At 45.4% G+C, this 25594-nt stretch overlaps 1 protein-coding gene across 5 annotated transcripts in view; it reads right to left on the reverse strand.

The window, feature by feature from the left end:
• Positions 1–25594, reverse strand: part of LOC142496631 (phospholipid-transporting ATPase ABCA1-like) — a 1672602-nt gene that overhangs the window by 99092 nt on the left and 1547916 nt on the right. For all 5 annotated transcript variants that reach the window (XM_075603302.1, XM_075603295.1, XM_075603331.1 and 2 more), the window contains one exon: positions 19554–19688. In XM_075603302.1, coding sequence (XP_075459417.1) covers positions 19554–19688 — 135 coding nt within the window. The remainder of the gene's footprint in view (positions 1–19553; positions 19689–25594) is intronic.

Consider the following 25594-nt stretch of genomic DNA (forward strand, 5'->3'; position numbering starts at 1 on the left):
GGGCCACGGCCAAGTTCACAACCAATTAAAGAGGGTAATTATGGTTCTGGAGCAGCTAGCGATGTAATTATTTTTGCCCCTAGTTCCTAGGGACCCCCTCAGTCGACCCCAACCGGGTCCGATGGGCAATGCCCACCAGTAAGGGTCACGCCCGCTATCATGGGCGTCGCCATTGACCGGCATGGCAGCGGAGAAAAAAAAGGCTCCGGTTCAAAAAAGCATGAAACCTGATGTTCCGGTGGGGCGTAGGGAGCTGAAATTTGGCCACCATGCAGTCACCCCTCTGGTATGATTGCATGGCAATTTTCGGCTCTCTCTGACCCCCCGAAAGTAGGGTATCCCCTAGATAGAGTTACAGTCGGCTCCATAGGCCGCCATGGGGAGGAAAATGTTTCTATGTTAAAAATGTGTAAAACATGAAACTATTATCTCCGGTTCAGTGAGGGCTAGAGGACTGGGATTTGGTCACCAGGTAGTCCCACCTCCGGCATGGTTGCATGGCCATTCCCAGCCCTCTCAGGCTAACTGAACGGAGTATGGTTAACTATATAGAATGCGGTTATTACCATTGACATCAATGGCAGAGAAATGTGAATTATGTATTATGAGGGTCCAAAACCCAATATCGTTATCTCCGGTTCGGTGATAGCTAGAGGGCCGCACTTTCGGCATGGTGACATGGCAATTTTTAGCCCTCTCAGATCAACCAAACAAGATATTTTGATATATATATAAAATGTTATAAGTTACTGTAATTCTTGGGCTACTGTAAAGCCCGCGAAAGTTACTGGCCCATACAGTATGTTAATGGTCAGGGGGCTACAGTATGTCTGCAGTAGGCCCACTGATCAAAGGCTCCCCCATCCTGATTAAGTATTCTAGGGCGGAGAAGAGCAGGACGTGGGTACTTGTGTAAAGTGTGGTGATTCACACCTGTAGTTAGGTTTCCCCGGCCCAGATCCCCATCTGGCAGACTTAGTGACGCCAACTCTTTTGAGTGGGGTTAGGAAAATGGCAGCCTGACTAAGGGATTGTGCGTATGTGCCAGCTACCTGGGGGCAGGTAACAAAGTGCTTCCCACGTTAGCTGGCAAAAGGTAATTAGGTACAGATAATTGTGAACCAATAACTGAGACCCAATGTTGGGACAGAGCCCAAATCCTATATAACCAATTGTCAGCTCTATACCCATGTTGTTCGTCTTCATATTCCATCTGAATGATACCTGATGCCTGATGAATTGCTAATCTGAATCCTGATTACTTCATTGCCCCATTCCCACGTAAGTGTATATATTCTTTGTGTTATTTGTTCAATATTGTGTGATCACCTTCTCTGAAGGAATAAACTTTCATTATCATATCACAGTCGCATTCAATTCAAACCAGTTATTTTGGTGTATATTATAACCCTGTAAGCTATCGTGACAGGGGTGGAGGTGGAACTGGGCCTGTGTGTGACGGTGAGGGGGTAACCAGGCCATCAATAAAGGTATTATGCTTGGCTGGTTACCCCTGATCCATATTTGGGGCTTTAGAGTGTTAGCTCTTGAACCTGTTTGTTCTACCTGCAATGTATGTAATTGTGCGACAATAAATAATTTTCTGTGTTTTACCTTTCCAGCTATGCCAGCAAGCAGAAAGTGCTAGGCTATGAGTTTCAAGGGGGGTTTTACGGATAAAGTTTTGTCAGAATGTCTAGCTTGCGGGGTTCCAGAGGAGCTGGATACCCCAAAAATATACCCGGATATCAGGTCGGATTCTTGGATACATTGAGACACATTGCACTGGCAAAATCTCTCCTTGAAAACACTTGCGTGAATCACGCTAGGACTCCTTGCTTCAGCACAGACCAGAAAGGTAAATGGCACATAGGGATGTGTGGTATCCCTGGAATGGTAAAGGGGTCCCTAGTATAAGGGGGATGCCCTGTTAATCCCCTAGTCACCCAGAACCTGGTATAGGGGTTCTGGGGTACTCCAACCATATATAAGGTTGCAAGGGTTTCTATGAAACCTAAGTCCGGTTTTCAAGAAGGGAACGAGATACAGCCCTGAGAATGAACCTAACATTTTTTCATTCTACTTTGGGACTTTGACAAAATATGGAAAAAATATTTAGTTTCATAATGTTTTAATAGCAGAGAAGACTGTGCGGATTTTAAAAGTCTAAGTCAGGTTTGCAGTGTGTGAGGGATATGGCTAGTGGGAATAAAAGTAAAGAGTCTCATTCTATCACTCATAACCAGGAGACTTGGACAGAATAAAAGTGTAAAGTATATTTTTTTAAACAGGTATGTTTAAAATGTATTATACTTGTGCACTATAAAATACGCTGGGACTTTCAAAGTCACTATTCTGAGTGAGCCAGGGGGCTACCAAACTGTGGTGCCACTGTGTCTACTCGAGGTCTGGACTTGAAAGCCACAGATGCTGCCAGAGGTGTGAAGAACATTTGGTCCAGGTGGCTAGGTGAAGTACCCACGTCCTGGGATCAATACAAGCCATTCCGGCTAGCATTCGTCTTCCCAGTCCTTTAGGCACCTAGCCCGGCGGGTGAGTTCTGCATAGCAAGTGGCTAAGGTGGAAAACTCGCGCATGCGCTTGTTTCATTCAGAAGATCCGATTTGCCTGGCTTCAGAAGACTGACAGCCATCTGATTGGCTGGTTGGAACTTTCCCATGCTGGGATTGGTTGTAAATATTACTAGACACATGATGCATAGAGCTTGACCCCCAGCAGAAGCACTTACCAAAATCCCCCCCTCCTGTCTCTCTACGTTCCTCCTACATACCAATTAGATAAGTTCCTCGGAGCAGGGACTCCTCTTCCTAAATGTTACGTTTATGTCTGAAGCACTTATTCTCATGACCTGTTATTTATATTATTTGCTCAGCGATTGGCTCCCTGGTATCACGTGTATCCAAGCCCCTAAGCCTTCTGGGGCTGTAGTCCATTGCATTGCCTGATGTAACTGATCGCCGCCTCATAGTGCCCCACTGGTCATGCGCAACTTGCTGCACATGCGTGGCTTGCTGCGCATGCGCGCATATCCAATATGGCAGCCCCTGCTATCCGGCCAACCACACCAGCTGCCCCCGCAGTACCTCCCACACCCCGCAGCCACAGCGGAGGTAAGAAGGGGGTCAATGGAGCCTAAAGGGGTACCATGGATACACACTCCCCCTGGTAAAATCCCAACGGCCTTGTTTGGGACAGCATACATAACTATATACACAAGGGTTATATAATAAAAATACGGTACAAGTATATAACTTAACATCTTGCAATGCTCTACATGAGATTATACAATTGAGTGAACATTACAGTAACATAATGTATTTTGGCCCGAGACCACTGCTGAGCCTCATAGTGGGGTGCCCCAAATGAATCGTAGGCTACCCAGTTGGAAGGGTACCTCATTCTTTGGCTTCTGCAAAGCTCTGGTTCTACTCGTTCTGAAGAGTAATGTGCATAGTCCTGAGGCTCAGCCTCTCCCATTGAGGGTATAAATGTCTCTGAAAAGTCTCTTTGGGGCGTGAAGCATGGGCTTCTAGGGAATAGGGGAGGACTTATTGGAGTCCCCCTATTAGAGGTTGTTTGTTGAGGCCCTTTACCCGTAGCTCCTCGGGGAGGTGCCTCAGGGTGTTTAGGTCCCTTTGAGAGGGGCCCCCCATTCTGGGCGGACTAGTTCTCTCATTAGCTTCCACTTGTTCTGACTCTACATCCAAAGGTGTTGTCGGGATTCCTGGTTCGCCTTCCTCCAGTTGCGGAATAGGAGGAGGTGATTACGGTGCCAGATTTTTACCCGGCCCTCACTGTCTCTTAAACTATAGACTGGGAGACCCGGCATCTGTGACTCGACTTCATATATTCCATCACGCCAGCGGTCGGCCAGTTTGTGTTTGCTGACGACTCCTAGATTTCGGAGTAGAAAGGCATCGCCAGGACGAATCTCCCGATGACGGATCTTATGATCATAACGCCTTTTGTTATCAGCGTTCAAACGAGCAGAAGCTTTCTTGGCTAACCGGTAAGCGTTTTGCAGATTGTCTTGTAGTCGTTGTACGTATTTGAAGTGCGTCATGTTGGGTACCCTGTCGGTAGATATCCTCAGACGTATATCCACCGGAAGTCATGCTTCTCGCCCGAACATCAAGAAATATGAAGTGAACCTTGTGGACTCATGGTGAGTGCAATTGTAGGCATGCACCAAGGATTCTACATGCTTACTCCACTCGCTCTTCTGAGATCCTTTTAAAGTGCCGAGCATGTCCAGGAGGGTCCTTTTGAACCTCTCCGGCAAAGAATCTCCCCTGGGTGGTAAGGGGTGGTTCGAGACTTAGTAATATTTAGCAGTTTGAGCAACTCCTTGATGAGATTACTTTTGAAGCCCCGACCTTGGTCCGAATGCAGATGGTTTGGCAGTCCGTAATGGATAAAGTATCATTCCCATAGTATTTTAGCCACCATGATGGCTTTCTGAACTTTGGTGGGGAAGGCCTGGGCATAGGGAGTATAATGATCCGTGATGACCAACATATTACCGATTCCTCGGGTATCAGGTTCAATGCACAGAAACAATTTATTTAATCTAGCTTGTGTGAGCGAAACATGTCAGTGTGTTTCCCCTGTTGAGAATAAATTGTTTTTATTACACCCTGTTCACTTGTTTTTTACTCGTGGTGCGGTGCCATTTTTTTCTTCTGACTATTTCAAGCAATGCAAACAATTGGAGACCAATGCTCTGCAAGTTCACAGCTGTGGTTATCAGAAGACATCACACAGTGAGTAACAACCAATTTATAACAAAGATTATGTTATTGCAAGGAGGATTTTCATGGTTACTGGCATATGGTTGACTCATTGCATGCTCCAGGCTGAGCTAGGGTCCAGCCTAGTAACATCCTCCATCATACAAGAAGAATTGTCATTTCATGCATGTGTGCAGGATTTATACTTGCTAAAGGGTCAGGCTCCCTATCAATGCTTATATTCTACTGGTGAAGGACTGACATTATCATGTATACAGGTTCTAACACTGACTGTGATATTGTCATGATGGACACAACTACTATCAACACATTTATATTTTGGGTTTAGATTGAGCACACAAGTTAAGCAAAATAAACTGACATTTATTTCCTTAATAGACAAACACACGACAACCTTAGAATACACTTAATAATTACACTTACTGGGATAGGGAACAGAATAAATTGATCAGTGAACAAAAAGCACAGAAATAATGTCCCTTTAAATTGCAATCCTTTTGCAAAGGGGTGCAAGATGCCATTAAATAATGCCCGTCACGATGGACACAACTACTATCAACACATTTATATTTTGGGTTTAGATTGAGCACACAAGTTAAGCAAAATAAACTGACATTTATTTCCTTAATAGACAAACACACGACAACCTTAGAATACACTTAATAATTACACTTACTGGGACAGCGAACAGAATAAATTGTCCAGTGAACAAAAAGCACAGAAATAATGTCCCTTTAAATTGCAATCCTTTTGCAAAGGGGTGCAAGATGCCATTAAATAATGCCCGTCACGATTGCCATTAAATAATGCCCATCACGATGGACACAACTACTATCAACACATTTATATTTTGGGTTTAGATTGAGCACACAAGTTAAGCAAAATAAACTGACATTTATTTCCTTAATAGACAAACACACGACAACCTTAGAATACACTTAATAGTTACACTTACTGGGATAGGGAATAGGATAAAATGTCCAGTGAACGAAAAGCACAGAATTAATGTCCCTTTAAATTGCAGTCCGTTTGCAAAGGGGCGCAAGATGCCAGGCCATTATTTCCTTGAAATGTAAAAAGTTTGTTCTGGTTCTTTGGGGTTCGTTCTGGAATCCCCAGGGCTAACGAAATCCTGAAGCAGAGCTAGTTTCCTTTTTGCAGTGTTTTTAACCCCTTGCGTTCTGGAATCGCAGCCGGTGTACTTAGATCTTATCCGCTTGAAGAAATCAGGTAACAACCACACAGGAATGAGGGTTACAGGCCTCTTTAAGGACAGGGGCCCTCAGAGTTTTTCATCAGCCTCATCCCATTGGCAAAGAATTTTCTTCCTCCTATCAAAGCCTGCCATGTAATGTGGGAAAATCTTACATCCAGCCCAGGTAACTCTGAGCATGGTCAGTGAGCAGATTGGTAGCACCGCTGAGTAAAAAGGGGCCACTCGTTTCTGGGGATGCAACATCTGGAGTTTGGTCCCAAGGTGTGAAAATCCAGTATGAGTAACAGGATCTGGTCCTCAGAAACATCCTGATTAAGTCACACTTTAAGGCTCTGGGGGCTTTCATCTGCAACACTTCACGAGACCCATAGGCCTTGCCTCAACAGGGGGTCTCTGAAGGTGCAGAAGAAAGTGCCCCCAGCTCATGTATGTAAAACATTTGTTCATTACATGCATTACAAAGGCAGGCAGAAAAAATAGCATCCTGCCTGTACATTTAAATCTGCAACCGAAAGGCACATTATCAAAAATATATGTTTTACAGTACTTATGTCAAAGTTATATTTTCAATATGTGTGTGCTTGTGGGGTTACACTGAGGCTGCACAGCAAAAATCAGAGTGCTGGCTCACTCCGTTCCTGCGCTAGCAGTCTTAATGGAACGGCTCCTGTTATTCAGCACTGCAGGTAGAGACTAGCCTGCAAAAAGGGGACAACAATGCATAGAAGGGAAAATGGTACATGGGAACAGCATATAAAATTAACCCCTTCACCCCCAATACGATTTAGGATTAACAAGCCGAGCATACTGCCTTTATTAATGCGCTGATTAATCCTATTATCGTCACACCTCCTCCACTCAAAGCGCAGGGCCTGCCCTGACCACCCCGTCCGGTGGCTGGGCTGACCTGATAGCTCTTGAAGTATTTGGTTTGTGAGGGCTGTCCTGGTGGGAAAGGCCATCAATGTGACCATGTGCACTGTCCTTCTTGTGCTGGCTGGTAAAGTCAAATTCCTGTAAGGCAGGACTCCAGCGCACAAGTGGCTCATTTCCCCCACCACCCTCTGCAACCAACTTAAGAGGATATGGTCCGTATTCACAGTGAAGGGTCCCTCCTCCCCCCCTTGGCTGTGCACAGCCCCAATGCCATAGTCCGAGGCATCAGGCTGCACAAAAGCCATTTGGAGAGTGTGGGTGCAACAAGGCCAGGGGCACTGGCCAGTGCAGTCTGCAGGGCCTGGGATAAGGCCTCACAGGCAGGAGACCAGACAACCAGCACAGACATTCGCTTCTGGGTCAAATCAGTCAGAGGGTCAGTCCCACTAATGGGCTGTGAGGTAACCTGCCTACAGTAACTAGGGGGCCCTAGAGAAATCAGACGCCTGACACGCACCCTGTGCCCTAGAGGCAATACCCCTGCCCTCTCTACTGAACACTGAGTGGGTATAATAGCAAGCCCTGTCTCCCTAACCCTGGCTAGCACTGCTGCTACCTGTCCTGGATACAAACCCAGATCTGTCTGAAGCTAACTATCTTCTCCCTGTATGCCCCTACATACCTCTGCACTCTCTCTAGTGCCCTACTGATCAGGCGGTGGGAGGTAGCCAGAGCATTCCTCATCCTGATTGGCACCCTGAAAAACTCACAGAGGCCATTCTGTAGGCTGAAGACTGACCCCCCCTCACTTTTCCTTCCTCTCTACACTGTCTTCCACCTTTGCTGATACTCCATAGGTATTCTTATGCAGAGGATGCAGATCACCAGGAAGCACAGGCTGATCTGTACTATGTGCCCTTCCCAGGTTGTCTGGGAACAGAACCCTAGGCTGCTCTACCCTAGCCCTGGCTTCTGCCCCTGCCTGCCTACCTCCCCGCTCAACTAGGACCCCCCTAGGAAACCCTATCCTACCTAGAGGCCTGGCACTGCCTGAGCTACTTCCTGAAACATGTTCCCCATTCCTGGTAACAGGTTCAGGAGCATCTGAACATAATCACCCGCTTTACCATCTGGTTGGCAGGCATCCCAGGGGTGACCAAAGTATGCTGCTGCCCCGGCTGCCTCCGGCCAGAAGTTAGGCTGCAACAGCTGGGTTCTCATGTGAGTGACCCCCTGATGGGGTATAATAGCAAGTCCTGTCTCCCAAACCCTGGCTAGCACTGCTGCTACCTGTCCTGGATATAAACCCCAGATCTGTCTGAAGCCAACTATGTTCTCCCTGTATGCCCCTACATGGCTCTGCACTCTCTCTAATGCCCTCCTGATCAGGCGGTGGGAGGTAGCCAGAGCATTCCTCATCCTGAATGGCACCCTGAAAAACTCACAGAGGCCATTCTGAAGGGTGAAGACTGACCCCCCCCCCCTTTGCCTTCCTCTCTACACTGTCTTCCACCTCTGCTGATACTCCATAGGTATTCTTATGCAGAGCATGCAGATCACCTGGAAGCACAGGCTGATCTGTACTATGTGCCCTTCCCAGGTTGTCTGGGAACAGAACCCTAGGCTGCTCTACCCTAGCCCTGGCTTCTGCCCCTGCCTGCCTACCTCCCCGCTCAACTAGGACACCCCTAGGAAACCCTATCCTACCTAGAGGCCTGGCACTGCCTGAGCTACTTCCTGAAACATGTTCCCCATTCCTGGTAACAGGTTCAGGAGCATCTGCACATAATCACCCGCTTTACCATCTGGTTGGCAGGCATCCCAGGGGTGACCAAAGTCTGCTACTGCCCCGGCTGCCTCCGACCAGAAGTTAGGATGCAACAGCTGGGTTCTCATGTGAGTGACCCCCTGATGCCCCACTAGTGGACTGGAGAAGGCTACCTGCAACACTTGCTGCCTACCCTCCCCAGGTCCCACTAACCGTCTTCAACCTGTCCAGCCCTGGCTAACCCAGTAGAACCTGGCTCCCTACCCCAGAGCCCGTGGTGCCACAGTCAGTGGTCTGACCCCCTGCATTCCTCAGGACTCGGACGCCCGCAGTCCCACACCTTCTAAGCTGGGGTCAGTTTTCACCGCATCCTTATCTGCTGTCCCTAATTCTAACCACCCACTCTTATTCTCTAAGTCAGGGGTAACAGGAACAGGTAAAGGGAACAGTAAGTCAGTCACTGGTCATGACTCAGTAGTCTGGCTTACCTGTCTGGTCTCCTCAGAGACTGCTGGAACCGTAGCTCCCAAATGCAGGGGGACAGGGGCTGCTTCTGCTGTGATCCCTGATGACAGGCTCTTAGGAATCGCAGCCACAGCTGGCAATTCCGCAGCAAACATACAGAAAACTGGTTCCAGGTCATTGCTAAGGCGCCCCTCAGCAGTTACCCTGGACAAAACCCCCACCTCCCTCATGCCATGATTGGCACCCCCATCCAAAACTATCTGGACACCCTGGAATCACTGCAGCCCTCCATCAGGCATGGTTCTTTGCACCCCGGTGCCCGGGAGCAAATCTTCTGGCTGCACCAGAAAAACAGCAGGACCTAAATCTGGCAAGCTGCCTGCTTGCTGGTCACCAATGGTAACCCTCCGTGGGTGTCTGCACAGGACATCAGCAGGCTGCACCTCGACTGGTGCAACCGGATATCCTCCGCTCACTGCTGCTGGTTCTGAGGAGACAAGGGCAGGGTCTCCATGGGACGTCCCTCTGGGGTTTGGCTCCATGGATGTGCTTGCTTCCTCTGTGTGGGCCAGCCAGACACGGGCTACTGGACCCGCAGCAAGTGAACGTTGCCCCTGATGGGGTCCCCCAGACCGCTCATGGTCCGGGGAATGTGGCCGGATGTAGCCCCCCTTGTGGCAATGATAGCACCGTCTCTCAAGCTTGAACTCCCCAGTATAGGGCGTGTTGCTGCCCACTGTATGTTTGGGAGTCCACTGAGGTGCAGAATTGTCCCCCCTAGCCGGAATGGCTACCTCTCTGGGGACTGCTGCGTTGCTCACCAAGGCTCTGCTGGTTATATATTCATTTGCTGGCTCTGCTGCATCCAAAGCAGTTACTCTGGGAACGTCCTTTACCCCGCTGACAAGGTGGGAGTGAGGGGTACTTCCAAGCGCTATTGACAGGAGATGTACCCGCTGTTCATAGCTAACCCCTTCTCCCCAGGCGGTGAGGAGTGCAATGAGTCCAGAGGTAGCAAGTCCGGTCGCCGCAGCGACTAACCCATCTGCACCCCCTGGCACCACGCCACCCTCTTCCAGGTGGTCACTGACATCCTCTCCCTGTCCTTGCAGCTCCGGAGCTGGAGGGACCTCCTGCACTCCGGGCTGAATACCATCTGCTGCCACAGCAGCTGGTGGGGCCATCCTGCCCTCATATTCTTCTAAGTCCTCCTCCAGCTAACTCTTGGACCGACCGTCTGTCGTGAAACCGTACCCCACATATCTCTCCACTATCTGCGCCCGGTTCCAGGTACAAAACCTTCCTGAGCGTGGACTCATGCACCACTGGGGTATGGGTCCAGAGACCAGTGAATTATCTCGTGCTCTTTGGAAGTGTGTGTAAGTTGCCACTTGTCTGAGGAGCTCACAAGCCACGAGGTCCTCTCTATATTACAGAACCCCGCAGGAAACTGCAATACAGGCTCAATCAGTATCCCACACGCTGCCACCAGTAAATAATGCCTGTCACGATGGACACAACTACTATCAACACATTTATATTTTGGGTTTAGATTGAGCACAAGTTAAGCAAAATAAACTGACATTTATTTCCTTAATAGACAAACACATGACAACCTTAGAATACACTTAATAATTACACTTACTGGGATAGGGAACAGGATAAATTGTCCAGTGAACGAAAAGCACAGAATTAATGTCCCTTTAAATTGCAGTCCATTTGCAAAGGGGCGCAAGATGCCAGGCTGTTATTTCCTTGAAATGTAAAAAGTTTGTTCTGGTTCTGAAGCAGGGTTAGTTTCCTTGTTGCGTTTTTAACCCCTTGTGTTCTGGAATCGCAGCCGCTGTACTTAGATCTTATCCGCTTGAAGAAATCAGGTAACAACCACACAGGAATGAGGGTTACAGGTCTCTTTAAGGACAGGGGCCCTCAGAGTTTTTGATTAGCCTCATTCCATTGGCAAGGAATCATCTTCCTCCTATCAGAGCCTGCCATGTAATGTGGGAAAATCCTACAGTCAGCCCAGGTAACTCTGAGCATGCTCAGTGAGACCCATAGGCCTTTCCTCAACAGGGGGTCTCTGAAGGTGCAGAAGAAAGCGCCCCCAGCTCATGTATGTAAAATATTTGTTCATTACATGCATTACAAAGACAGGCAGAAAAAATAGCATTCTGCCTGTACACTTAAAACTGCAACCAAAAGCCACTTTATTAAAAATATATGTTTTACTTATGACAAAGTTATATTTTCAATATGTGTGTGCTTGTGGGGTTACACTGAGGCTGCACACCAAAAATTAGGGTGGTGGCTCACTCCATTCCTGCGTTAGCAGTCTTAATGGAACGGCTCCTGTTATTCAGCACTGCAGGTAGAGACTAGCCTGCAAAAAGGGGACAACAATGCATAGAAGGGAAAATGGTACATGGGAACACCATATAAAATTAATCCCTTCACCCCCAATACGATTTAGGATTAACCAGCCGAGCATACTGCCTTTATTAATGCGCTGATTAATCCTATTATCGTCACAGATATATCCCATCCCTTGAGCCCCGGTATATCCCTTTGAAAGGATACTTTTTTCTCAATGTACAGACTGTCCATACACATCAAGTCCATGGGACCCAAACTTTTCAGATGAGTCATGGTGCCGGCTCTGGTAGGGAGAGTCTTGCGTTGGATGCATCGGGAGCACCGTCGACAGTGTCGCTCCACTGATACACGCATCCGAGGCCAAAAGAACCAATCTCACACCAACTCAAACGTCTTTTCTATGCCCAGATGGCCATGTTTATCGTGCAAGGCTTTCAGGACCAGATATTGTATGTTTCGGGGTAGAACCAATTGTTTTCTCTCTGGTTGGTCATGGTATTGTACCACCCGATATAGTAGACCGATGTCCAGCTTGAATTTGTCAGCTTCTCACATGAGTATGGCCACAAGGTCCCTGGGAGCACATTTCAGCATGTCAGGTCTGTTTTTCTGTACAGCCTGGCGAATACGGCTACAGGGTCCCTTACCTGATATTGTATCATATCCTTCCACAAGATAATTTTATCTGGGGTGACATTCATTCCATCGGGGTCACAGTATTTATTTATTTATAAAATGTTTTACCAGGAACTAATACATTGAGAGTTACCTCTCATTTTCAAGTATGTCATGGACATAGTTAAAATGACAGAAGGCAGCAGGCAGAGCCTTGGATTGATATCCAAAGGAATCCATGACACGTAATTCAGAGAAGGCCACTTTATACCCTAAAATAGCCACCGTGTTGCACATGGCTCACATCCCTGGCCCAGGAATCTCCTCTCAAATGTCATCATCCGGAGTGGCCTCTAGTCCTGGTCTTCTGGATAGGGCATCGGCCTGATGTTTAGAGGCCCTGGCTTGTACTTCAATGTGAGCATGTAGTTTGAGAGGGCCGCTAGCCATCGATTGCCTGCAGCGTCCAGTTTGGCAGTCGTTGTTATGTATGTCAATTGATTGTTGTCTGTACGCACTTCAAAGGTGACCCCATACAGATAGACGTGGAGTTTATCCACAATTGCCCACTTAAGAGCGAGAAATTCCACCTTGTGGACGGGATAATTCTGTTCGCTGGGGGTTAGACTGGGGCTGACATAGGCCACTAGTCAGAGACCGGCTGGGTATTTCTGGTGTACTGCTGTGCCGGCCTTTATTCTAAAACTTCTCGGGGGCGTGGTGGTTCCATGTCCTGAATGCCAAGCAGAGTAAATGGTGCATCCCCCATGCTCATGCTGCATTCGCGCTGCCCGGTATCCGCAGTTGAACTGCGGTTGATTTGCGGTTGATCTGTTTAATAATAATGGTTCAGATTTAATTGGGGGCAATTCTTTGCATATCCGCCAGGTGGCAGATATTCATGAATTGTAAGGAATTCTAATGTGTACACTGTTTGTGCTACAGTAATGTGTCGACTTGCAGGTGTTTAAAAAAACCCACAGTGGTCCATTGTAAATTGACCTTGGTACTGAAGAAGTTACTGTATCAATTTAGGCGTTTCATAATAAAAACTCAATGCTCTGTGTCTTTTTCACATTACTTAATGCACAGTATTTCTCACTGCACAATCGCTCGCCGGACGGAAACAATGAGTACACCGCAGTACGTGTGCAAAAGACCTGACTGCACATATGAATACGTAATTTGGTCGGCAATTAATGCAGCAGCTGATAACATGGCCACAGTTTGTGAAAACTATCAATATTTTATCGCAAATTATGACTTTTACAAATTTTCACCTGATGCTCATGTGTGGAAACGTGCGATAAGGAAAAAGTTAAGTAGCAATCTGTGTTTTTTTCCTATTGCCCCTGCACACGGCGTTAGAGGAGGGTATTGGTGTGTGGTGCCAGATTTTTCCAGTATCTTTGATCATGGAGACTTCAAAAGGAGAAAGGTCAGATTTAATGAACATAAGATTCATCAATCCCAGGCCAGCAATGTAACAGCGCCAGTACCGGCTTACAATAACGGTCCGACCGTCAGTGAAAACCTGGTGAACGGCAACCCTTGCTATCAGTCCCTGCCAGGATACCGGCAAAACTTCCAGTATAAGCCTGATTTCACGTACAGATACCACAAGCTTGCATGTACCAAAAAGATTTCCAGCTCCATCATCTGTCAACTACACTGGCGACACACTTTATTCGAGCTTGGCTAGTCCCACGAATTCGGGTATACCCGGGTGTATTGAGGTTTGTGACTGTTTTCTGCCCGAGTGCATTGAGTTATTTTCCAAGCAGGGATTGAAGCATTTTATTCCCACTGGCTGCAATACTGCACAGTATATATATATATACTGCATTACAATTCATGAATTTATGCCATCTGGTAGACACGCGAAGCATTGCAGCCTATTAAATCCTAATCATTATCATTTAACAGATCAGCCGCCCATCAGCCAGGCATGAACCCAGGCTGGGAAGGCAAACGCAACGGGGCTTGTCAGAGGTGAGGAGCGGCGCATTCCAGGTATCTGCCAGGTACATACCGGGTATTTGCTCGAATAAAGTGTGTCGGTGCAGTACAGGTGTAGCAGACCCTCTGTCACCTGTCAAGGAAGTGTATAATGAAGACTACGGGACTGGCAGTGGCTCATCGCCACCCATTTGGCAAAGTCTATAATGAAGGTAAATACAGTATAATTTATTACATTAAATACCTGTATTTCACTAGAGTACATATTACAGTACTTACACTACCAAGCTGCCGTATTTTATTCTATTTTGTAAATATCAATACATTATGCACACAGACAAGTGATTAGTTACTGCAGATCGGTCCGTTCTCCTGTAATCAATCGCTTCGCTCATGTCTGTTTAGTTCTATTATTTTATTCACAATTCTAGAAAATGTAGTCCAGCACTATGATTGGCTGAGCAGTTTCAACAGTACAGTACATACTGAACAATTGGTGAACAGCTAGGCGCATGTGTGTATATCTCATGATACCTTGTTGAAACGCATCATCACATCCCCTCCCGAAGTCTTACTGCAATAACAAGACAACGGTAATGCAACCGCTTATCAACACCACCCCCTCCCCGCACCGTGCCATTCATTAAAATTCTTGTAGCCTGCTTGAAGGACCCATTATGTGAAATGTTATACGGTACTTACTGTACTATATGCTTTATAAAATGTAACACAATGAAACAATGACACAATTTTAAAAATTCAACTTTTTTTTTAGTTAAAACATTATTTTATAAATATTATTAAGCAATAATGGAAATATATAATATTTTATTTTTCCTCAGAAAAGAAACTTTGTCATCAAGCGGAGAACGGCTAATGGAGGAATTTCGATGGACGTGCAGTATAATATCGCTTTTTTGAAACGTTGCTTGCACATTGATTAATCTTAAACAATATGCTGCTGTTTTCATATTAATACTTTGTTGCATACAGTACACTTTAACTCTTACTGTATAAGAAACACCCAAAATAAAAGTTATAATCTTTTATTCTATACAGTATGCATTTACAGTATTCTACAGTACTGTGATTTTTTGGGGGGCTGTGTGGTTCAAAACATTATGATGACCTGTTGAAAATATTTCATTGAACTAATAATCCAGCATACAGCCATCTCCCCCTCCCCCCCCCCCCCAACCCACACACACACAAGGCCAAACCCTTCATTTGTAATGGGTGGATTTGTGGCTTAGTTTAATAGTTTAATCTACCCCAGTGTGTTCTCATAATTATGCGCATGCGTGTATGTCTCATTGGAACCTTGTTGAAACTCAGACAGTATGCGTGTGATCACATTTAGGCGCATGCGTGTATGTGAACAAGAGACACCACACATCCCACTCCGAGCTATTAATTCAAATTCTTGTAGGCTGATAAGCCCTTACTGTGGAACGAATCCTCCCCCAAACACATTCATTCGTCTACAACGGTAATGCAACCGCTTACCAACCCCCCCCCCCCCCCCCCTGAACCATTCATGAAAATTCTTGTAGCTTTCTTGAAGGACTGACTGATTTTAACCAACTATTATGTGAAATTTTATACTTATGATTTATAAAAGTTGACATAATGAAACAATTTAAAACAAGCAACTTTTTTTTTTTTTTTTTAGTAAATCAATATTTTATAACTTTTGCACTACTGAACAATCAAGCAGCAAAGTCCATCCCCATCAGTCTGTCCTTCCAGGGACGAGCCATTATATGCCTCAAAAGGCCATTGATGGTGTCTCTCACGGTTCTCATCATATGATTGGTACAAATAAAAAACGTTGCACTTCCGCCAAAATTTTCTGGCAGAGCCTTTTTGATCCGATTCCCTTCATAATTAATGTTGTGGGTACACCCGCTGTACATCTCATAACTGACATGGTGTTTGAAGATGTACAGGGCATATTTCTGGGCAACACCAGCAACCTTGTATTTCTCCCTGACTTGCTGGGGCAGGTCACGCAAGGTGATGTCTGGCACCGTCTCAATGCAAGCGTGTGTGCTGGAAGCAGGTGTGCTTCTGGGAGTGGGTGTGCTTCTGGCAGCGGGTGTGCTTCTGGACGCGGGTGAGAGTAGGGGGTCTGGGAGGATGATTTCCCTCCTGTAGTTGTGGCCTTATCGGGGTTGTCATCTCCTAAAGGAGTACCAGGGCTACAATAATAAAGCATGTTCATGTATAGTGCTGCTAGTTTTACGTAGCGCTTTACAGAGACATTTTGCAGGCACAGGTCCCTGCCCCGTGGAGCTTGCAATCTATGTTTTTGGTGCCTGACGCACATGGAGATAAGGTGACTTGCCCAGGGTCACAAGCAGCCAACACCAGGAATTGAACCAAGCACCCCTGCTTCAAACTCAGTGCCAGTCAGTGGCTTTACTCACTGAGCCACTCCTCCCATAATATATATATATTTTATAATAGCCACTTTGAGAAGGCTTTTTGCTTTAATGCACACTTGTACAGAGGGCCACCAGTCTTCATGTTAAAATGTATTTGCTAACGTGTATGGCTACATAAAACAGTGTACTGTATGTAAGTGGTCCCTATTCACATCAGACTTATGACAAAAACATATACAGGTAATGTATATAACATTTGCAGACAATGAGATAAAAGAATGAGATCACTTTAAAGCATGGATAACACATAAAATGCAAACGCCTTGGAAATTTTAGTCTAAATAGACATTTTTATAAACTTCATAACATCGTACAGAATTTTGTGAGCAATTTCAGATAGGTCACAAATATTTCATTTAACACTCCTTGTTTAAGATTTCATATAAGTCACTGTCCTACTATGAAAAGTATGAACAATTCAGGAAAAATATGCATCTGCACATTTCTTTTTGATTTAATGCTTAGACATGCCTCCTCTGAGATCCCAATGAATTTTTTATCAGAATGTAAATATCTCTAGGCATACTGCAAAAGAACACTTAGCCACCAGTCTCATTCAACTGTGAAAGATATACAGTACAGGTATTATGCACAACAATATTACTGGATTTTACACGATGCCCACAGTTTGTATCAGTAATGTGCTGATTTAACTATGCAGTGGGACACATATTATAAAGATGCAATAATGTATGTAACATGTGTCTGTATCCATAGAGAATTTATTCTCTCACTGGCATAAACAATTAAGGTTTCCTGAATGAAAAAAAACACACAAAACTGTCATGATGAAGAGCTTAAGCCTTTTGTTTTTTTTTCAGCAGGTCTTATGCTTCTCTTCCTTATGCACATTATTCCACCTGCTGGCATGCTCCCACTGGTGAAATAGCGTGGTAGCCCTGTCTAATTTTCGCACTATTGACTTTCCCGGCGTTGTGGTGTATGTACCAGTTCAACGCGCTAGTGGCTGCAATATTGTTGGCTACATATGTAGATATTCAATTTTAAGTCTGTCAGTCAATTATCATCAAGTAGAATTGCCTGCAATTCCTTGGACTGTAGGCCAGGGGTCGGCAACTGGCCCTTGCAGTCATTACTCAGTACGGCCGGCCAACAATTCCCCATTCTCTCTGCCTCCAATAAGTCCAACTCAATCCCCTGCTTGTGTGCGCAGGTGGTGCCGCCGCACTGAATGTTTGGCCCATACATATGAATCACATGGGACGTGGGTTAGACGCGATGAGACGCGGTACAAGAGGCCCCACAACGTGCCTGAAGGTGAAGTGTGTATCTATCGATGTGTAGAATTGTGTGTGTGAGTGAAAGGGGGAATTGTGTGTGGAGCTTGTGGCTGTGGGGGGAGTTGAGGGTAGTGGGGGATGAGAGTGTGCATGGGGAGGAAGTTCAGTGTTTCAGGGGGGAATTGATTGTGTGGATGAGGGAATTGAGCATGTGGGGAATTGAGTGGGTGGGGGAGGGGTGGGAGAATTGTGTACAGGGAGGTTGGAAGAATTAAGTGTGTTGGGGGGAGAGAAGAGCTGAAGAGAGTTAGAGAAGAGGGGGAAGAAGGGGGAGGGAGTGAGGTGAGATAGGGGAGAGAAGAAGAAGGGAGTGAGGGAGCAGTAGCGAATGAAAGAGGAGGGGGAGAAAATGTAAGGAATGGGAGAAAAGGAGGTGGGAGAGAGAGAAGGGAGGGTTAGAGTTGGATGAGAGAGAGGAGGGTGGGCAGAATGGGGAGGGAGTGCGTTGTGAGGAAGGGAAGATAAGGGGGAGGGGAGTGAGAGGAGTGATGGGGAGAATGTAGGAGAGGCGAGGGGGAGAAGGAGGAAGGAATGAGGTGAGGAATGGAGTGAGAAAGGAGTGAGGGTGTGAGGCAGGAAGGAGAGGACTGAGGGAGAGAGAGGAGGGGGAGGTGAGAGAGTGTGAGAGGACTCAGGGAGGATGAGAGAGGAGGGAAGGGTAGAAGTGTGAGAGAAGAGGGAGCGAGTAAGTGAGATGAGGGGGGAGAAGGAGAGAGTTAGAGAAGAGGGAGTAGGAGTAAATAAATATGCAGGACCAAGCATATTTTGTGTTTTATGCCCAAGGGTGGAAATGACAACTGACACACTTTTGCATAGAATAACAAGGAAAAAACAAAATAAAGGGACTTATTATGGTGAGATGCATTTTTATTCCCCCACATTTTCTCCTCTCCCTAGTTCTGCTAAGTAAGTTTGTCGTACTGTATGCTAATGCTTAATATACATATTAGTGTGTGTACAGTACAGTATATGCATGTATCATGTACTGTATGTGTTTGTGAGGATGTATTCATATTCATGCATATGTTGCGGCTCTCTAAATATTTTGATCAAATAATTATTATTTTTTTAAAGCTCTTCTCACCTGAAAAGTTGCAGACAAAAGTTGCCTTAGGCAAATATACAGCCCAAAGACTCCAATTCCCATCCATAGATTCTACACTACAGTATCACTCACTTCCATCTTGAACTCTAAGGCTGATCCGTGCTGAGGCGCTGACGCTTGTCAGCGAGCCCCTGCAGCCGCAATAAGAGCGGCTTTAGCAGGGGCTCGGGCACGCGTCTGCAGGCGTGCGGAGGCGTAGATCTTATACAATTTTTAGTTTTTCGCGCTCACAGGAGCGCAGGGCCGGTCACATGAGCGGTTCGCCCAATGAGGGCGAACCAGCTCCGTGATGTCACTGGCCCGCCCCCCGACATGCCCCCAGACGGTGCGCGAACTATGGCCAGGGAAAGCACCCGCTTTCCCTCTGCCTCAGCGCGCCTCCGAACGGCTGCAGTCTCTATGGACTCAGCCTAATAAGTTAAAGGCATATTTCTTTGGGTCTGTGTTATATATATGGCATCTGAAGTACAAGTATTTCAAGTTAATTTTCTGAAGAGGGAACCTTCCATGCCAGAATTTATAGCAAATACATTGTTTTAAAGTTTGGAGAACATCAATGAATGTTGATGACCATGCAAAATGTTGGTGATCAAAGTCCAAACTTTGAATTATGCTGTATTAAAACACAATGCCATATAATGAATGAAGTGTCTTACCAAAAATACGATAGGCGGACATCCAATCAGTGCAATGGCTGTTGAGAGTTTACGTTTATTTCCTCCACTGTATGTGCCAGCTGATTTGCTTGCATATTTGAATAGTCCCAGCTTCCTTATTCCCCATTCAGCAACCTAAGAAACACAAACAATAGGGTGAAGATGACAAATAAGCTTTTATATGATGGTATAAAAATAGCAGAGATTTCAAAACATATGAGATACTACTACACAATGACCTTTTCAGAAGTGTTAAGACAACACTTTACTTTTAGTAGTAGTAGTAACAATAATAATACAGCTTAACCCCGTTATAGCGCGGTCCTCGGGGGCCACCCGCGACCACCGCGTTATAAATGGGGTAGCGGGAAAAAATGGCCGCCAATTTTTATTTTTTTTTAAAGTTTTTTTTTTTTTTTTGTGGTGGTACAGTGTCCGCCGGAGGGGGAAAGCTGAGAACTCTCCCAGCATTCCCAGATCCGGTGGAGCAGCGGCAACAGCACACAGGACTTACCCGGCATCTGGCAGCTCTTCTCCCTGTCTCTGCTTCCTGCTTCTGCTTCCGTCTTGCGAGAGCAAGCTCCCTTAAAGAAACAGTGTGTCTCTGTGTGTGTATGTATTTGACTGTGTGAGACTGTGTGTGTGTGTGTCAGTGTGTGTGTGTGCATTGTGCTGTGTGTGTGCAGTGTGCTGTGAGTGTGTGCAGTGTACTGTGAGTGTATGCAGTGTGCTGTGAGTGTGTGTTGAGTGTGTGCAGTGTGCTGTGAGTGTGTGCAGTGTGCTGTGAGTGTATGCAGTGTTCTGTGAATGTATGCAGTGTGCTGTGAGTGTGTGCTATGAGTGTATGCAGTGTGCTGTGCAGTGTGCTGTTTGTGTGTCAGTGTGTGTGTGTGTGTGTGTGTGTGTGTGTGTGTGTGTGTGTGTGTGTGTGTGTGTGTGTGTGTGTGTGTGTGTGTGTGTGTGTGTGTGCAGTGTGCTGTGTGTGTGTGTGTGTGCAGTGTGCTGTGAGTGTATGCAGTGTGCTGTGAGTGTATGCAGTGTGCTGTGAGTGTATGCAGTGTGCTGTGAGTGTGTGTAGTATGCTGTGAGTGTATGCAGTGTGTTGTGAATGTATGCAGTAAATTCGGGGTCCACGCTCAAACTGCGTTATAAGCGGATCCGCGTTATAGCGGATCGTGCTATAACTGGGTGAGCTGTACCATCAAATACCTCAATGCCACTCCATTTTTTCCCAATTTTTGAGGAAAGGGGACTGTCACAGGAGACCAGGCATTTACACCTTTTATACCGAGAACATAACGCTGAGCAAAATAAGGTGGTTAAATAAATTGTCATTTATTCACTTAAAATAGGCTAAGCACAATGAATCACAAAATACATGAGAAGAACAGACTGAAAACAAGACTTTCCTAGCTTAAATAGAACGTAAAACAAAGTCTTTGGTTGACCGGGACTTGTACCGAAATGTCCTGGAACTCAAATCGGCACGAAGCTCCTGACGCCACCACTGTATCTGCTCCGGAGGAGTTGAAATAACTTGACCACAACTTAGCTCCAGAAGTCCTGGAACTATTATCAGCTTGACATCTCAGCTGCGACCGCTACGTTCAATTCTCAGAACTAGGGCTCAAAAAGTGGGAAATTTCAGAAGCCGGTTCGCTGCTATTTCTCCTTGAGCATCTTTTGGTACATTAAATTTGCTGTTGATGTTCTGGCGCTTAGAATCTGAGCTCTGGATTGGCTGAGGTTTACTTATAATATTTCAGAGTTCATTCATAAAATACTACAGCCAATCCGAGTGTGGGAATATTCCTATGAGCCAATCATAGCGCTGACAGTCTACCAAAGTATTCTGGTACCCCAATGGCTTTCACACTTGGCAACCTCTGAGGCTTTCATGCCCGGGACCAGAGCAGACTTGGTGTCACAAAGCGTGATGGCCAAATAGTCTCTCGAAACCCTGGATCTGGCAGGCCCAGCTCATACACCGTGCACAAGCATATACACACTTTAAACATACTGGTTAATAAAATATATTCTTTATACTTCTCTAAGTCTTATGGTTATGGGGAATAGAATAAGAATTTTGCACTTTTATTCCTACTAGCCATATTCTCCGCACACTATACCGGACTTAGACTTTAAAACTCCTTGCAACCTTATATATGGTTGGAGTACAGATGCAGCGGCCATTATTCGAACACTTCATGCGTTGTATACCTTGGAATACCCATGTCATGGCGATTGATTTCTTCCACCCTTACCGCCTTAAGACGCGAGTGCAGGCGAATGCAGAAAATGGAGTTTTAGTGTTCTGGTTTTTAAACACATGAAATTGACACAGTAGCACAATAGCACAGTACTGTACACATTACAATTCATTAATTTCATTGCGCACAAAGAAACAGAATCCATGTAATTCAAACAAAGCAACCGCGATAAACACGAGTGCCTGGTGGGATTGGCCACATTAATGACACGTTAAATACAGCAAAGCACATGAAAACGGCTCTGTGATTTGTTCGAATAACGTCCACTGCATCTGTACACCAGGAACCCCTATACCGGATTATACTAGTGACCCTGTAGGAGGACATGTGCAGAGGTACACTATGGAGACTGTTGTAAGGTGAAATCATAACAAGGCTTTATTGTGCCTGTCGCTTATAACACAGCAAAAAAATAAACATCAAAGAAATAGTGAGCCCAATAAAACTTGCTCCACTTTGATATACTGTATATGTATCCTTCTATTTCAGCCCCTTTTAACTGGGTGGCTACCCCAGGCTATTCATCAGCCCAAGTCATATATATGACCTGCCTAAGACATGCAGATGAGCATACAGTTATATTTGCATATATATATATATATATATATATATATATATAAAAAAAAATATATATATATATATATATATATATATATATATATATATATACAAATATAACTGTATGCTCATCTGCATGTCTTAGGCAGGTCTGCAACCCCGCCTTTCCCCATTATCACCCAGCATACAGCACTTCCACTGCAGCAAGGGATTCTGGGAAATGACATGCAAATGAGCACACAGTGTCACTTTTTGCCTCAATAACCATTTTTAACATGGTAAAATGGTTATTGAGGCAAAAAGTGACACTGTGTGCTCATTTGCATGTCATTTCCCAGAATCCCTTGCTGCAGTGGAAGTGCTGTATGCTGGGTGATAATGGGGAAAGGCGGGGTTGCAGACCTGCCTAAGACATGCAGATGAGCATACAGTTATATTTGCATATTTGCTTTCCTGTGGAGGGTTTTTGTCACTTTTTTTTACTCACCATAACTTAACTCAGTATTATATATATATATATATATATATATATATATATATATATATATATATATATATATATATATATATATGTGTATATGTGTATATGTGTATATGTGTATATGTGTATATGTGTATATGTGTATATGTGTATATGTGTATATGTGTATATGTGTATATGTGTATATGTATATATGTATATATATATATATATATGTATATATGTATATATATATATATATATATATATATATATATATATATATATATATATATATATATATATATATATATACACATGAAATTCAGTCAGCACACTGTAGTTGAAAATGTTGTAATAGCAGATGCTAGTCCCATAGAGAGTAAATATGATACGAACCAATCCAAAGACCAGTAAAGAGACAGCAGACCGCACGGGGTTAATCCAATGGTATATATTCACAACATGAAATACACGTAAGCCAACGTTTCGGTCCCACAGAGAGACCTTCCTCAGGGCCGTGTAACCCACAAGTGCAAGTGACCAAACATATATACCCCCACCCATGGTGCAATGCAAACAAAGGGAACCAATCACCAACATGCAATCAGACATAATATGCAACATAGCTGTGCTCCGTGCCCCCTCCCCTATTACCTGAATATCCATATGATTCATCATGACATGAGAGCAGGCACTTAAGCTATCAGAAGAGAGACACCCTGAGACACTGGTCTCAGAGTCTACTGCCCGTGCGGGGGAACGTCGCGCGCCGCGCATGCGCAGTGGGCCAAAACACATTGGCTGCCGGGGCGCCAGCAAGGAGAGCGCGCCGCACATTACAGCTGTGAGCAGACGCCTCACTTACTCTCCCTGGCAACCAGGGACGCCGGCAGCGCAAATCGCGCATGCGCAGTCTGGAAAACCGCCTCGGTGCACAGTTACCCACACACTGACAGCTATAATGGGCTAAACAGAGTAGTATGACACAGAGCGTTGAGGTGAACCACAGGGGGACAGAAAGAGGTACAGAGCACAAGGAGCGCATAGCATCACCATAATATATAAAGACAAAGGAAGTGCAAAAGTGCAGAGGGAGTGATGCAACAGAGTATGAGTGACAAACATATATAAGGCATAATGTAAAACTAAGACAAAGCAGGGAGACAACTACAGAAAGCAGCTAAGTGAGAGCTCCTCATTAAGGCCACCAGGTGTCATAGTCCTTAGTTCATATATAAGCCTTGCTTCCTGTTTAAGCAAAGTCCTGCCCCTGTCACCCCCACGGGGGGGGGGGGGGGGACTGGAACCTGCAAAATAGGCATACAACGAAGTGTAGCCAATGTGTGTCTCTTTTCTTTGAAATGTCTAGCCACAGGTAGACACTTCAGATCTATATCAGAGGCATCACTCAATAGGGCTTTTCTGATGTTTGAACAGTGCATGGCCATGCGCTCTTTCAGCATCCTTACAGTCTTCCCGATGTACAGCAATCCACAAGGACACTTAATAAAGTACACCACGAATTTTGACTCACAGTTCAGTTGTTGTTTGATTTTAATCGGTGCGCCACTATGCGGGTGATTGTAGCTAGGGCCCAGCTGCATATAGTGGCAGTTGGTGCAGCCATGGCAGCGGTACGAACCAGGTTTTTTGGCTAACCAGGTGGTGGGTGTGGCATATTTGTCTATTGGATCAGATCCAGTGACCATGTCACCAATGTTTGGTCCCCGACGAAAGCAGAATAGGGGTGGCTCTCTAGCACATGCACCAATCCTCTCGTCACTCTCCAGGATGCACCAATTGCCCTGAATGCAACGCTTGATGCTGTTTTTAGCAGTACTGAATGTACTGACTATATTGAGCCTGTTGCTCACCGGTCTGCCTGACGAAGGTATCAATAGTTCACCCATGTCAACCTGTCCAACCTTTTGCAAGGCAAAGTCAATGTCCTTGGCCGAATAGCCCCTCTCCCGAAAGCGTGCGGCCATTTGGGCAAGGGCCCTTTGGGATTCTTCTGGATCAGTGGTAATTCTCTTCACTCGGAGAAACTGGGAGTATGGGAGACCCCTCTTGAGTGGTACAGGATGGTGGCTGGCTGCACAAAGAAGGGAGTTCTTGTCTGTACTTTTCCGGTATATTCTAGTGGCCAGCGTGCCTCCAATTTTGTACACTATGGTGTCCAAAAAAGCGATTTCCTGGTAGCTGTGGTTGAGGGTAAATCGGATTGTGGAGGGGATTTTGTTTAAATCAGAAACAAATGTCAGCAGCTCATCTTCACTGCCTGTCCACAGAATGAAGATGTCGTCAATATAGCGAAGGTATTTGACGATATGCCGCCCATGCGTGGTGTCAGTTAATATGTGCAACTATTCATACAAATCCATAAAGAGATTAGCATACGACGGTGCCATATTTGAGCCCATGGCAGTACCCGTTAATTGTAAGTAGTAGTGTTTTTCAAATTTAAAGAAGTTTTTATGGAGGATGACCTCAATGAGCAACATGAGAAAATCAACTGGTGGACCCTGCTCGACTCCATGTTCTTCCAATTTAGTGCGTACTGCTTCTAGGCCCCCTGCATGGGGAATGTTGGTATACAAACTGGACACATCTAGCGTGGCAAGAATATATTCTGCTGTGTCAACGGAAAGATGACTGAGCTGCTCAATGAAGTCCGTGGTGTCCTTGATGTATTAACCCATTCCAACCACCAGTGGCTGTAAATAGAAGTCCACGAATTGCGAAAGGGT

The sequence above is a fragment of the Ascaphus truei genome, chromosome 1 (assembly GCF_040206685.1).
Source record: "Ascaphus truei isolate aAscTru1 chromosome 1, aAscTru1.hap1, whole genome shotgun sequence".
Taxonomy (NCBI): Eukaryota; Metazoa; Chordata; class Amphibia; order Anura; family Ascaphidae; genus Ascaphus; species Ascaphus truei.